This window comes from Lathamus discolor, chromosome 3 (genome assembly GCF_037157495.1).
Source record: "Lathamus discolor isolate bLatDis1 chromosome 3, bLatDis1.hap1, whole genome shotgun sequence".
Classification (NCBI taxonomy): domain Eukaryota; kingdom Metazoa; phylum Chordata; class Aves; order Psittaciformes; family Psittacidae; genus Lathamus; species Lathamus discolor.
The window spans coordinates 142,985,503-142,997,672 of NC_088886.1; the positions used below are offsets into that span (position 1 = coordinate 142,985,503).

General features: G+C 42.2%; 1 protein-coding gene across 6 annotated transcripts in view; it reads left to right on the forward strand.

Moving 5' to 3' along the window:
- Window positions 1–1,431: 1,431 nt before the first annotated feature.
- TDRD1 (tudor domain containing 1) overlaps window positions 1,432–12,170 on the forward strand; it is a 28,045-nt gene continuing 17,306 nt past the window's right edge. For 2 of the 6 annotated variants that reach the window (XM_065672306.1, XM_065672308.1), the window contains exons 1-10: window positions 1,434–1,543; window positions 3,991–4,052; window positions 4,258–4,405; window positions 4,820–4,925; window positions 6,064–6,124; window positions 8,108–8,212; window positions 8,574–8,756; window positions 9,394–9,540; window positions 10,991–11,162; window positions 12,037–12,120. In XM_065672306.1, coding sequence (XP_065528378.1) covers window positions 3,999–4,052; window positions 4,258–4,405; window positions 4,820–4,925; window positions 6,064–6,124; window positions 8,108–8,212; window positions 8,574–8,756; window positions 9,394–9,540; window positions 10,991–11,162; window positions 12,037–12,120 — 1,060 coding nt within the window. In that variant the 5' untranslated portion in view covers window positions 1,434–1,543; window positions 3,991–3,998. Of the gene's footprint in view, window positions 1,544–2,607; window positions 2,810–3,990; window positions 4,053–4,257; window positions 4,406–4,819; window positions 4,926–6,063; window positions 6,125–8,107; window positions 8,213–8,573; window positions 8,757–9,393; window positions 9,541–10,990; window positions 11,163–12,036; window positions 12,121–12,170 lie in introns of those variants that run through there. The other 4 variants (XM_065672310.1, XM_065672309.1, XM_065672307.1 and 1 more) reach the window with 4 other exon arrangements.

Consider the following 12,170-nt stretch of genomic DNA (forward strand, 5'->3'; position numbering starts at 1 on the left):
TTTTAACTGCAATAAAACTTTGTGCCAATTCACATGCTGATAAAGTTCTGTCTCCAGTGGGATACGTGGTTTTCCTTTTCATTGCATCCTGTCAATATAATTCCAGCACAATCTATAGTGCTAATTAGTGTCATTTCAATAGACTGTTCAGACTGGCAGCATTGTTTTGGTTCAGCAGGCCTTGGGGAATGGAAATGTGTAGCTAGCTAAATGTACTTGAATATTGTAAGTCACAAAGTCTATTTCTTTTCCCCAGAGAGAAGTTTGAATGACAGAGAAGTATTTTGTAATGCCTGAGTGGTATTATTGCTTCTCAGGCACAAGGATTTTTGGGCTAGTCTTACAGACCTAGGCACGAGGTGCAGGGAGGTAATGGATCATAACTGCTCCATCTTCCCACAACCTCCCATATACAACTCTGCCTACTCTGACATGCAAAGCTGGGCAATTTGGCAGATGGATTTCCTGAAATCCCACCTAATCCTACCTAATTTCCCCTCCTTCTTTCAGGGCAGCCTCCAGCACAGTCAGCTTCTACTCAGATTGCAGCTGAGGGCCGCAGATTTATTGGAGCCAGGGAGGGTCTTTCCTCTGACTTTGGTAGGTAGTATCTGAACCAGCTACAAAAATCTCAGCAAACCTTTGATGTGTTGTTCCTTTTTCTCTTAAGAATGATTAGCAGGGAACAATAGTTTGGCAGACAGGATCCTAGTCTTAAAACACAGGAGATTTGGACTGAAATGCCATCACAGCCAGACTCTGAATGACTTTAAGACAGTATAGCTGTGCTTCGGTTTCTTTTCTGTGAACAGAGATATTAATTCCCTGCCCCACAGAACCCTGTAAGAATAAAATCCATCACTGACTTTATGCACTTTAATAATAAGTGCAACAGCGTAGAATAGATCTAAAATAGAATAGATTAATTTAGTTTTGGTGGAAATTTAATTGCACAGCACTGGAAAAACCTGAGGGCATGTCTAAGTACAAGTGTAACTGCATCAGCATTGAGGACAAGGTATGTTTTCCAGTGAAGATAGAGACATGAGGATGGGAAACAAAAGTTAGAAGAAGAAAAGAGGAAAACACCTTTCATAGAAAAGGAAGAGAAAGAACAAATGAAAGCAGAGAATATATTGGAAATGGGAGATGAAGTTATGTGTTTTTTAGGCTGCAAGACAAAAATCATCAGGGAATCGCAAAATGGTTTGGGTTGGAATGGTCCTTAAAGCTCACCCAGTTCCAAACCCCTGCCCCGGGCAGGGACACCTTCCACTGGAGCAGGTTGCTCCAAGCCCCTGTGTCCAACCTGGCCTTGAGCACCGCCATGGACGGGGCAGCCACAGCTTCTCTGGGCACCCTGCACGCCACCACCCTCCCTCAGGTGACCCGACCCCGTGCGCTGATGGCCGGTGCCCGCCCATCTCATGAGGGGGCCAGGCCGGCGCCGGGGCCTCATCGCCCCCACGAGTCCTTTAACGCCAGCAGCAGTTTCCCGTCCTCTGCGAGAGCCGGCGCCGCCGCCCTTGCCGCCCTTGCCCCGGTAAGATGGCAGCCCCGGCTCCCGCGGGCTGGGCAGGTTGAGACCCGCCTGGCTACGAGCCGCCCGCGGGGCGGGAGCAGCGCGACGGCGGAGCCCGGCCGGGGGGAGCCGTTGAGCAGCCGGGTTTTGCCCTCGGAGCGGGGGTGGCTCCTCTGCAGCCGCCGGCGGGCCTCGAGTGAGGGCCCGGGCCTGCCTCGCGTGTGGCGCAGCCCGGGGAACGCGGTTCGGGAGCGGCCCCTGCGCTGAGCGGGAAAAGGAGCTCGGGGCGGGCCTGGGCCGGCGGCTGTGGTGTGGGGTGCGTGCTTCTGTTGGGAGCTGATTAAAATGGCGTGTGCTGGCGCTGCGCGGTTGTGGCTGATTGCAGCGTGAGTTGAAGTGTGTTCGGTTGAACTTGTTTTCTCTCCAGTAGTGTGGCAAGAGGGTATTTTTATATTTAAAGTAACTTTATTGTGTGTTAACATTCAGATAGAAGGTGCCAAACGTTCGTTTTGGGAGAGCCCGCTGCAGTAGTTCCCGCAGGGATGGGCTCTTCGTCCTCTTCCTGCTGGTGGTCAAAGGCTTCAGCCCTTCACTATGGCTGTGCTCCCAGTCACAACAAAGCCATGGGTGCAATTCATGCTTCGGTGGAGGGGTGGGTTATCTAGAGCAGGGTCTCTTACCGAGAGAGATGTCTCTTGTGAATCCAACAAGCTTGGTGTGCAGGTAGTGACACCCACTCCTGTTTTTAGGGTGTTCCTCTAGAGGACTTTGTCATGTTAGTCTAGAGTGTCCCTTGTTTTGGTCTTTAATTTAGAAAGTACTTTGCTTTTTGCTGTGCAGGTTAAACGAATGGGAAGTAGAGAATTAACCTTCAAAAATGGATGTTTAACCGTAAATTCAGACCATGACTTAAAAATGCTTTTATATTTAATTTGTGTGCCTGCCTGACTTAATCCTTAAATCCATGCTTTTGTAGTTAACTTGCCTACAGCTGCCTTTCATCGTACACTGGTGCAGACGTTTACATGATGGCAGAACCTCTTCACGTGAAGAACAAACAAGATAAAGTTGTAGGTGAAAGTTAAAGTGGCAGAATCGCAGGGGCCAACTTCCGCTTGAAAAGCTCTCAAGTTCAAGGCTGAGTTTCTGAAATACCTAACAAAAACCAGTATTCTGCAAACAAAAAGCACAGGGTATGCTTTTCTGCCAAGTGTAGAAACAGTACAGGAAGTTTTAGCTGCAGCACAAGTGCAATAAAAGAGGGACTTTGTCCAAAGCTTGACGAAGGTATCTTGGCTTTGTTCTTCCCTAATTGTATATGCGCTTGATTATTGATAAGCATCATCAGTATGGCTTATAATTAGAATTAACTTATAATTATCTAAACTTCTGTGGGCTGCAATGTCTTAGATAAGTGAAAAAAACCCTGGGAAATTGGAGTACTAGGGAATTTGGCACAGATATGTGCAGTGGGATTTGGGAGTTCCTTCCGTAGTGTTTCTTGCCTTCAGGAGTGCTTCAGTACTGTATGATCCATGTTCTCTTTTACTCCAAATGGAGGGAAGGTGAATTAATTCTGAGAGGTGTGAGACAGCTTTGTATGCAGCCTTCTTGGGTTTGGAGTAGTTCATGGAGATCTGATTGCGTGTTAGGCAAGAGTTTTAGTTTAGGCAAAGTTTACAAGATTAACTTGCTTCCAGGTGGGGAAAAAAAAGGTCATACAAGCTTTGTGTTGTCTCAGTTGAGAACACGAGTTAATAAGCCTGTCAGACTGGAACAAACTCCTAATAGCATGTGTAGTCTACAGCTGAAATGAATATTTTGTAGGTAAATGAGTTGCCCACTTGTGAAAACTTAGGATGCTTATAAAAACATAGTATATTGGTATGCAGGATTAGCTGAATATTTGTCTTGTAGTAGTCGCTTGATAGAGAACAAACTTGCTTACAAAGACCTGAAGGCTCATAAGGTATTCACTGGAAAGTCAAAATCTCTTTTGAAGCATTTTTTTCTGAATACTTGCTTAAGTGATCAACTGTTTGTAAGTATAAGCTTAATGTGGGCCAGTATTGGAAGAGATTTGTACTGTTTCAGCTACTGTATCGTTGCCTAGTCTAGGTTTTTGCTTTATGGATTTTGGGGATTACCTGTTGGCTTTGTTTTGTTGTTTTGTTTTTTTTTTTTTTATTCCTGCTGAACAACTTTAATTGAAAACAAATTTATGAATGGAGGACATTAAGTCTTAGGTCAAGTGATAGGCACAGAGCAGTGAAACTGATAGGTTTGGATAAATGTTATAATAAGTGACTTCCAGAGTGTGTCATGGTCATAGCATCTCCATTTACTCAAATGTGCTAGCAGAACAGGAGGAGTAGATAAGAGCCTTGTATCTTCCTGCACATACTCCATAACACAGGCATGCATTAGTGTAATCAATCAGATCCTTTTGCAAATACTTCTGCTTCTAGGAAGATCCATGGAAGGCACAACTGAAGGAGGGGACTTGCTGTTGACAGCTGCATCTGATAATGTGAGTTACTGCACTTCATCATTGCCCCAAATATTCTGAGCATTTCTAGATAGCAGAAGTGATCAACATATATTGCTATTTCTAGAACACTGAAATTTTGACTCTCTGGTCACATTTTGGTGTGTTAGACTATTTCTACCCTAATGGGCAGGTTTGGGTTTTTTTTTCTCTAGTAAGAATCAATTAAGATGTTTTTCTTCCACAGGTATCATATTCTGATTTGATTCATGAGAAGCCAAAGAAATCTCAATATTCCCTTGAGAATGGTTTCTCTATTAGCTGTGATGAGAGTCTCTTCAGTTCATTAGTATCACCCCCTCAAAGAAAGACTTGTCATCACTGTGGTCTGTTTGGTAAGTGCCTTTTTTCCTGTAGTCTGGTGTATTTCAGTGAAACCCCATCAGAAGGTTTGCTCAGAAATGTGTTAAAATTGAGAGATATTTTTATATCTCAGATGCAAGTATAGAGACTGTTCAGAACGTGTTTTGAGTTACAGACCTGATTAACGGAAGTGAGCATCTCATTAAAAAAGCTTTGGTTTTCTTTTGGGGATTTTTTTGTTGTTGGGTTTTTCTTTTCCTTAATTATAGAAGGAATTTGGGGCATCTGGATTAGTAATCTTAGCTGTATGTAAATACAAACACCTGTTTCTATTTTGGAACTGTCTTGTAAAGCAGTTATTTAAAAATACATTGAGTCTGTATCTTAGCAGCTATTGTCTCTTATGATATAGCTGTTTCTCTTGGACTCTTCTTTCTCTTTTTAAGGATCCCGTAGATGCTCACAATGCAAGCAAATATACTATTGCTCTGCAGATTGCCAGAAAGAAGATTGGCCAGCACATCGTGTTGTGTGTGCGCCAGTTAAACCAAAGTAAGTTTGTTAAAAAGTTCTGCCAGATAATCTTTACGTAAAGACAGTATCCATCCCATTACAACCTAAGTGACCATTTAAAGGCGCTGTTACAGTGAAATGCATTGCTAGTGCTGCATTATCTCATATTTGTTAGAAAAATCTGTTGCTTTAGAAATGTAATTTGGAAGACATTGAAGTTCTTAAGGTGTTCTGTAGAGTTGCTTAAAGCAAAAGCATTGTTTTTACTTGCTTATCACATGTCTTTAGTGTTGATGATGTAGGGAAAGGAGGAGAAATGAGACTGCTTTTCAGCAGTGGCATGTTTAATGGATTGCATTTAACAGACTCCAAAGAGGCACACTTTGAAGCTCACTGTTACCTCACTTAATTTCATGGATATTTTATTCTTTGGTAAGCACAGCTGCCATTAGAAATTGTCTCAGCCAGGCCATTCTCTAGCTGATCATTATTGCTTGTTGACATGCCAGTTTAGATGCTCAAGAGATCACTTCCTAATCTGATTCAATTAAAATAAGCATCATTAGGTTATGACAAGTACAAATTGACTGGATGGCTCTAGAGCAGTGTAGGAGCGTGATATGGCTATTCAGGCTGACACTCTCTAGCAGAGTGGTGATTGCAGTTCAGTAGATCTGCATCCAGAAGTCTGTAATCAAAGTTTACCAGAGATTTATTCTCCCCCCTGCCCCCTCCCCCCCCCCCAAGTTTTGTACAGTGACTGAATGGGGAGAAATGGGGACAATCTGGCCTGTGTGTTACCTGGATCTTACTTATGTGTGCAGCTGAGATACCAACTTTTTTTATTTCAGTTTTACAGTTCTTAAGGTTGGTTTGGGATTACAGGGAACCTAGGACAGCAGTGTAACAAAACTCCACAGTAGTGTAAAATTTCTTCTCCATTTTAATCGGAAGAACTTTGTTTTGTTGCTGTTGATGGCAGTGGGGAAAAAACACACCAGATGTTGGGTAACAGGGAACTAACAAATTTGCCATTCTGCAGTTTTCTGGAGGAGGAATAAGGATTGATAAGCACATACTATAAACACAGCTTTTTGTATTTGCAAGTAGTTGTTACAAATGCTATTTGTCTGTCTTTGGTTCTTCAAAGTTAACATCCTTTTTTCTTTGGTTATAGTGTAAGGAATAAAAATGGAGGCAAGTCACCTGGCAAAAGCAAGAAGGGAGTTTATCCTAAGGTACAGAACATGCTTTTTACTGTGTCTTGAATGCGTCTGCTGTGAGGTAGTTGCAATATGCTTAGCTTAAACTGTACAGCAAAGGAACACGTTCCAAAGGTTATAATCTACTCCTTTTAGAAAGATCAGTGCTTCAAATAAAAAGTGACTGGGAGAAGCATTCAAAACCATGTTATGTTTTGAAGCCTTTTGATCTTAGTTTCAACCAGACATTTCCTGTAGTCTTCCTATGAACTCTTCTGCAGGAAATCATTTTGTTGTCTTCCTGGTTTCTTGGGCTGATATTTCTGAAAGTCAGTAAATGTGCATACCTGCAATGAGCCTTATGTTTGCACTGTACAAGAAAACTCCATGTGGTTCTTCGAAGTAGCTCATTCATCTGTTTTAATTTCCTGATAAATGTCTGGTGTGTGTGTATTTGTGACTGTGTTCTGATAAAATTGATCAGTGATCGTGCAGGACCTTTATGTTCAAGAGGGTATACAATATGCATAAATAACAGAAGGTGTTATTTATCCCTCATTCATCTTCTGAAACTCAAGGAAGTTCTGTGGAAGTAGGAGAGCTTATATTGCATATTGAACAATACTTAATGTGGTTTTGGTATTGTACTGCGAGATGTGTTTTAATGGAAAATCTAGAAGGATCTTTGTTGCAAGTAGACAATTTGGCAGCTGCAACAGTAATCTCAGTTGTCATGCATTGTCTGCAGTATGTTGGTCCAAATATAAGGCTTTTCATAAGGATGTGTATAAAGTTACTTTTCTGATGTTTTTAGGGTATCACAGACACAGACGCATTAGGTGTATTGGGTTTGTGTGGCAAGGTTTTGTTAGCGGAGGGGCTACAAGGGTGGCTTCTGTGAGGAGGTACTGGAATCTTCCCCTATATCCAATGGAGCCAATGCCAGTGGGCTTCGAGATGGACCTGCCACTGTCCAAGGCTGAGCCCATCAGTGATGATGGCAGCGCCTCTGGGATGACATGTTTGAGAAGGGGAAAAATTACTGCACAGGAGCAATTGCAGCCAAAGAGAGGAGTGAGAATGTGTGAGAGAAACAGCTCTGCAGACCCCAAGGTCAGTGCAGGAGGGGAGGAGGTGATCCAGGTGCTGGAGCAGTGGTTCCCCTGCAGCCTGTGATGCAGACCATGGTGAAGCAGGCTGTGCCCCTGCAGCCTATGGAGGTCCATGGTGGAACAGATACTCATGTGCAGCCCATGGAGGGCCCCACGCTCAGCAGGGGAGTGCCTGAAGGAGGCTGTGACCCCATGAGAAGCCTGCACTGGGGCATGTTCCTGGTAGGACTTGTGGCTCCATGGAGGGAGGGAGTCCACACTGGAGCAGACTTGCTGCAGGACTTGCAACTCTACAGGGGGCCCACGGTGGAGCAGCCAGTTCCTGAGGACTGCACCCCATGGAAGGGACCCATGAAAAACTGCAGCCTGTGGGAATTGGGTTAGGGAGGTTTGTGGAGGACTGTCTCATGGGAGAGCAAGGGAAGAGTATGAGGAGTCCTCCCCTGAAGGAGGAAAGAGCAGCAGAGACAATGTGTGATGAACCCACCACAGGAGGTTGTTTAGATTTTCTTTGTTGTTTCTTATAACATAAATGCCAGCAGTTAAAGCAGTAGCTATAATCTACTCTGTAGTGTTAAGGCTACAAGGAAGCAGGTGGAATTTGATTTGTCTTACTTGTGAGAGCATCATAAGCAGGAAATGTAGCTGAGCTGTCCTGTAAAACGGGTGTTAGAGGAAGAGGTGAATGTGTGAGACTTCAGCACTTGTTTTTCATTGTCTTTTCAGTTTATCTCTGTGATAATGTTTGTTATTTTCAAGAGTACCAAGTCTGTAAGATTCCTTATTGAAAGTCAACAGAAGCACTTTCTCATGTTTCTTGAAGTTATCAGAAGTTCTGTTTTGTTACTACAAGGTGCTAAAGGTAAACAATTCCAGTTTAAGCATAACTTGTAGCTGTTTTAAATAGGGTGGCTCAGCTTCTGTGGATTCTCTTAAGACAGAAGAGCACATTAAGAAAGTAACACTTTTCGATCTTCAGGCTCTACAGATCAAAAAAGCTATGGAAGTACAGGTACTCTTGTTTCTGAAGAATCTCCCGATGCTTTATTAGGTTGCATTGGAAGCTTTGTTAATCATATATAGCTGCATGTCACCTCAGCAATTTTGTATCGTTTTGCTCACATGTAAAATACCTTTATTTGTATGAAGATGAGTAAATGCAAGCAGGGCTGTGGGGGGAGTGAGGAAGACTGTTTCTGTGAAGGTGAACATCACGGGGTTTGTCCCTGCAATTAATTACTGCTGGATTCAAAACAAAAGAATGAAACCAGGTTTAGGTTGAAATGCATTGATCGAAATGAACACTGGTCCTGAATTATATACTGAAGGTTGTTCTTGCATGATTATAATCTATTATGGCTTTTCTGTTTTAGGGTATAGTAACAGAGTTCAAGAGCCCAAGCGAATTTTATATACAGTTGAGTTCTCCAGACTTCGTAGATCAGATCAGTAAACTTTCTCTGAAATTGCAGGACTGTTATGCTAGCACAGTTATTCATGACCAGTATATTGCTGCCAGAGGGGAAGTCTGCGTTGCAAAGTGTTCTTTGGATCAGGTAACATCTGATTGTCCGTAAAATAAGCATTCCTGTGTAAGCTCATCATGTTTTGCATGTTTGGCTTTTATATCTCTACCAGTGAAGGCTGCTAATTAGAAATTAGTTTATTGTGGTTGGACTGTGGTAGTAACTAGTTTCCTGTCATCTGGAACTCATATTTAGGGTATTGACTTAATGCAAAAAGGTTTACTTTCGTGTGTTTATGTACTTGAACCCTGTAAGTGCTATTTGTCCTACTGTTGCTTGAAGGATGTGTGTGTTTTTAACACATCTAGATTACTGTAGTTAGAACAGTTTGGAATACGACTCTGCTTAATTAATGAAGTTATTCTTCATTTCTCATGTTGATTTTCTGGTTGCATTTCCATAGCCACATATAGTTGCTGTTTCCCTTCCTACCCCTTTTTTGTATTTCTGCCCCTTTTTCTCCATTGCTGGCGGATTCTTGACTTGTTATTCAGTATCCAATGTCTGTAGGAGCAGAATTTCACCTTCGCTGCAGTGAACACTACAGTGGGTTGTGTTCATTTAAGTCACTTCAGAATTTGTCAGTGTCTTTGTTAATAAACAAACCTGATGAAGTAAAGCAAACTATGTGGTGTCGTTATGAAGATTATGGATTATTCCTACACAGACCTGGAATAGAGCACTGGTAAAGGATGTGGATATATTTCAAAAGAAATCACAAGTATTCTATATAGATTATGGAAATGAAGAAGATATTCCACTCACCTGGATTAAAGCTTTGGACAAAGACATTGAACTGTTGGTTCCTCCATGTGTAAGTTCTCTTTACCTGATGCTGGCTGAGGTATTTTAAATGAATAGCTCTAAAGTGAGTGTAACTCGTGTCTCAGTGTAACTGTCACTGTAATATTTTGTGTATGGCGAAAGTGATACATGAGAACTGCTATGCTACATGAAGGTCACCCTCTGAAATGTTTCCTGTCTACTCCATAGGGGTGAGGAAGGCTGTTTAGCGTTTTTCCTTACTAGTCACAGAATTCTTGGGTTCTGAGCTGATAAGAAGAACCCTCCAGGGCACTTAGGTCCACTTGTCCCTTGTATGCTTTAGACCAGTCATCTTGGAGCACATTCTCCTGGAAGGCATGCTAAGGCACATGAAAAACAACAAGGTGCTTGGTGACTGGAGCACCTCCCATAGGAAGATAGGCTGAGAAAGTTGGGGCTGTTCAGCCTAGAGAAGAGAAGGCTGCATGGAGACATCATAGCAACCTTCCAGTGTCTGGAGGGGGCCTGTAAGGATGCTGGGGATGGACTCTTTCATTAGGGGCTGTAGCGATAGGGCAAGGGGTAATGGGTTTAAACTTAAACAGGGGAAGTTTAGATTGGATATAAGGAGGAAGCTCTTTACTGTGATGGTGGTGAGGCCCTGGAATGGGTTGCCCAGGGAAGTTGTGAGTGCTCCATCCCTGGCAGTGTTCAAGGCCAGCTTGGACAGAGCCTTGGGTGACATGGTCTAGAGTGAGGCGTCCCTGCCCATGGCAGGGGTGTTGGAACTAGAAGATCTTAAGGTCCTTTCCAACCCTATTCTATGATTCTGTACTAGAGGAAGGCAGAGGAAACATTCTGCTTGCATGTTTTAATCTGGGCTTGTACAGTAGGAAAAATGGTTTCTAGCTTGGGAAGACTTAATTTGGAGTAAGGACAGCTGTTGGTCTGAGTTCATTGCCATACTATGTCAATGTCTTCCATTATAACATAGATGTTCTAGCTTTAATTTGTGAGTTAAACTGGTATGTTTAGCTATGCACAAAGAAGGATAGAGAAGCGTTCTTCCAGTCAGTGACAACTGTGACTATCTGCTACTGGAAGTAGTTGTTAACAACTTGTTCAGATGACTTTCTGCTGGGTCCATAAAAGATTTTGAGAGCTGTTTAAATCTTTGCTTACAGCCTTCAGTGTCTGTTGAGGTCAAGTTAGGACATGCACTTGTGGTCATATGTGATGTGTGATATAAAAATGCCTTACATAAGACATCATAAATAGTGGGAGAATAGGAGGAAATGTAGCTTACAGTTTGAACGTACCTTCCTCATTCTTAACTCTTCTGTAAAGAACTTAGCTGAATTGGTAGTGCTTCAGATTCGAACAGCAGCTTTAACTTTTATGTGCAAGGTGGTATTTCTAAGAGCCTTAAGTATTCACTTGCTTTTTCTAAAGGGCAAACAGCCCCCATCCCCTCCTGTTCTAATTGCAATTCTTTGCAGGCCATTAGGTGTTCCTTTGCTAATTACAATCGAAAAGAAAAAAGGTGGAATGAAGGCGCTGCCAGATTTTCTTCTCAGCTCATAGGAAAACACTGTTCAGTAACTGTTGTTGACGTATTACAGGAGGAAATGATGTTGAGTTTTGCTGTAGAAGTTGTTATTCCGGATTCTGGTGAGTACTTAGTAGTATAGTGGGGCGGGGGGGAAAGCCTAAATACAAATAGTATTCTGTGTTCACTTTCCTTCCACCTGCCCAGTACCTTCAAAAGAGGAATTTTTCTTGTTTTCCTCCTTTATTATTTTGCTTTGCTTTAATAGATGCGAAATTGGGACCATGTTGTTCCTTTTATCACATGCATTTTTAACTCTTTAAAAATTACAGTGGCGGTTTCGAGTTCCACTAAGGATTTCACCAGCTTTTGTTCTATTTTGTACACGCTTACTAATGACAAAGCAATGTAACCTCTCAACCTCTTGGAGAGAAGACCACAAAAAACACCACTGCATTCATGAATGCGGTTTTCCATGCAATGTTGCATGTGCCTATTCCATGACTTTACAAGCAACTTAAACACCTGTGTGCAGGCTTTTTAGTTGGAAATGACCATATAGAAAGCTTGGAATACGATTTCATGCATCAGAAATGGAATATGGAATAGCTAAGAAACTCGGGATTTCTTTGTAAACCTTGGTTAACTTGTTGCATGCTGAGTGTTGTAAATATGGAGGTAAGTTATGAATCCTTGTGTCTGAAAAGCTGTATCAGTCTGCCATGACTTTGAGTACATACTCATTGTTACTGCCTAGCTCATTTAATGCAGTCAGTTTTGGAGCTGTGAATGTCTTCAGAAAACTCAAGTAGTTGGGTTACTCTGAAATTACTTTTATTTTGCATCCTAAGCATATTAAATGTTCAACAAATAACTAGAGCATGCTCACTTTGTGATAGGCATATAGGTCAGGCTCAGAAGATGATTCTGAAATGAAACTAAGCCATGCCTATCTTGCATGGTAAATAACTTTTGTTTCCTACATCTGTATTTTAGGAGACTACCTAGCTAAATTACCTTTAGAAACAAAGTCCGATATAACTACAGGAACTGATGCTGGAGGAGGAGACTCTCCAAGAGGTAAGCAAGCAAATCAAACTTCTTAGTAAGAGAAGGAACAAAAAAATTGG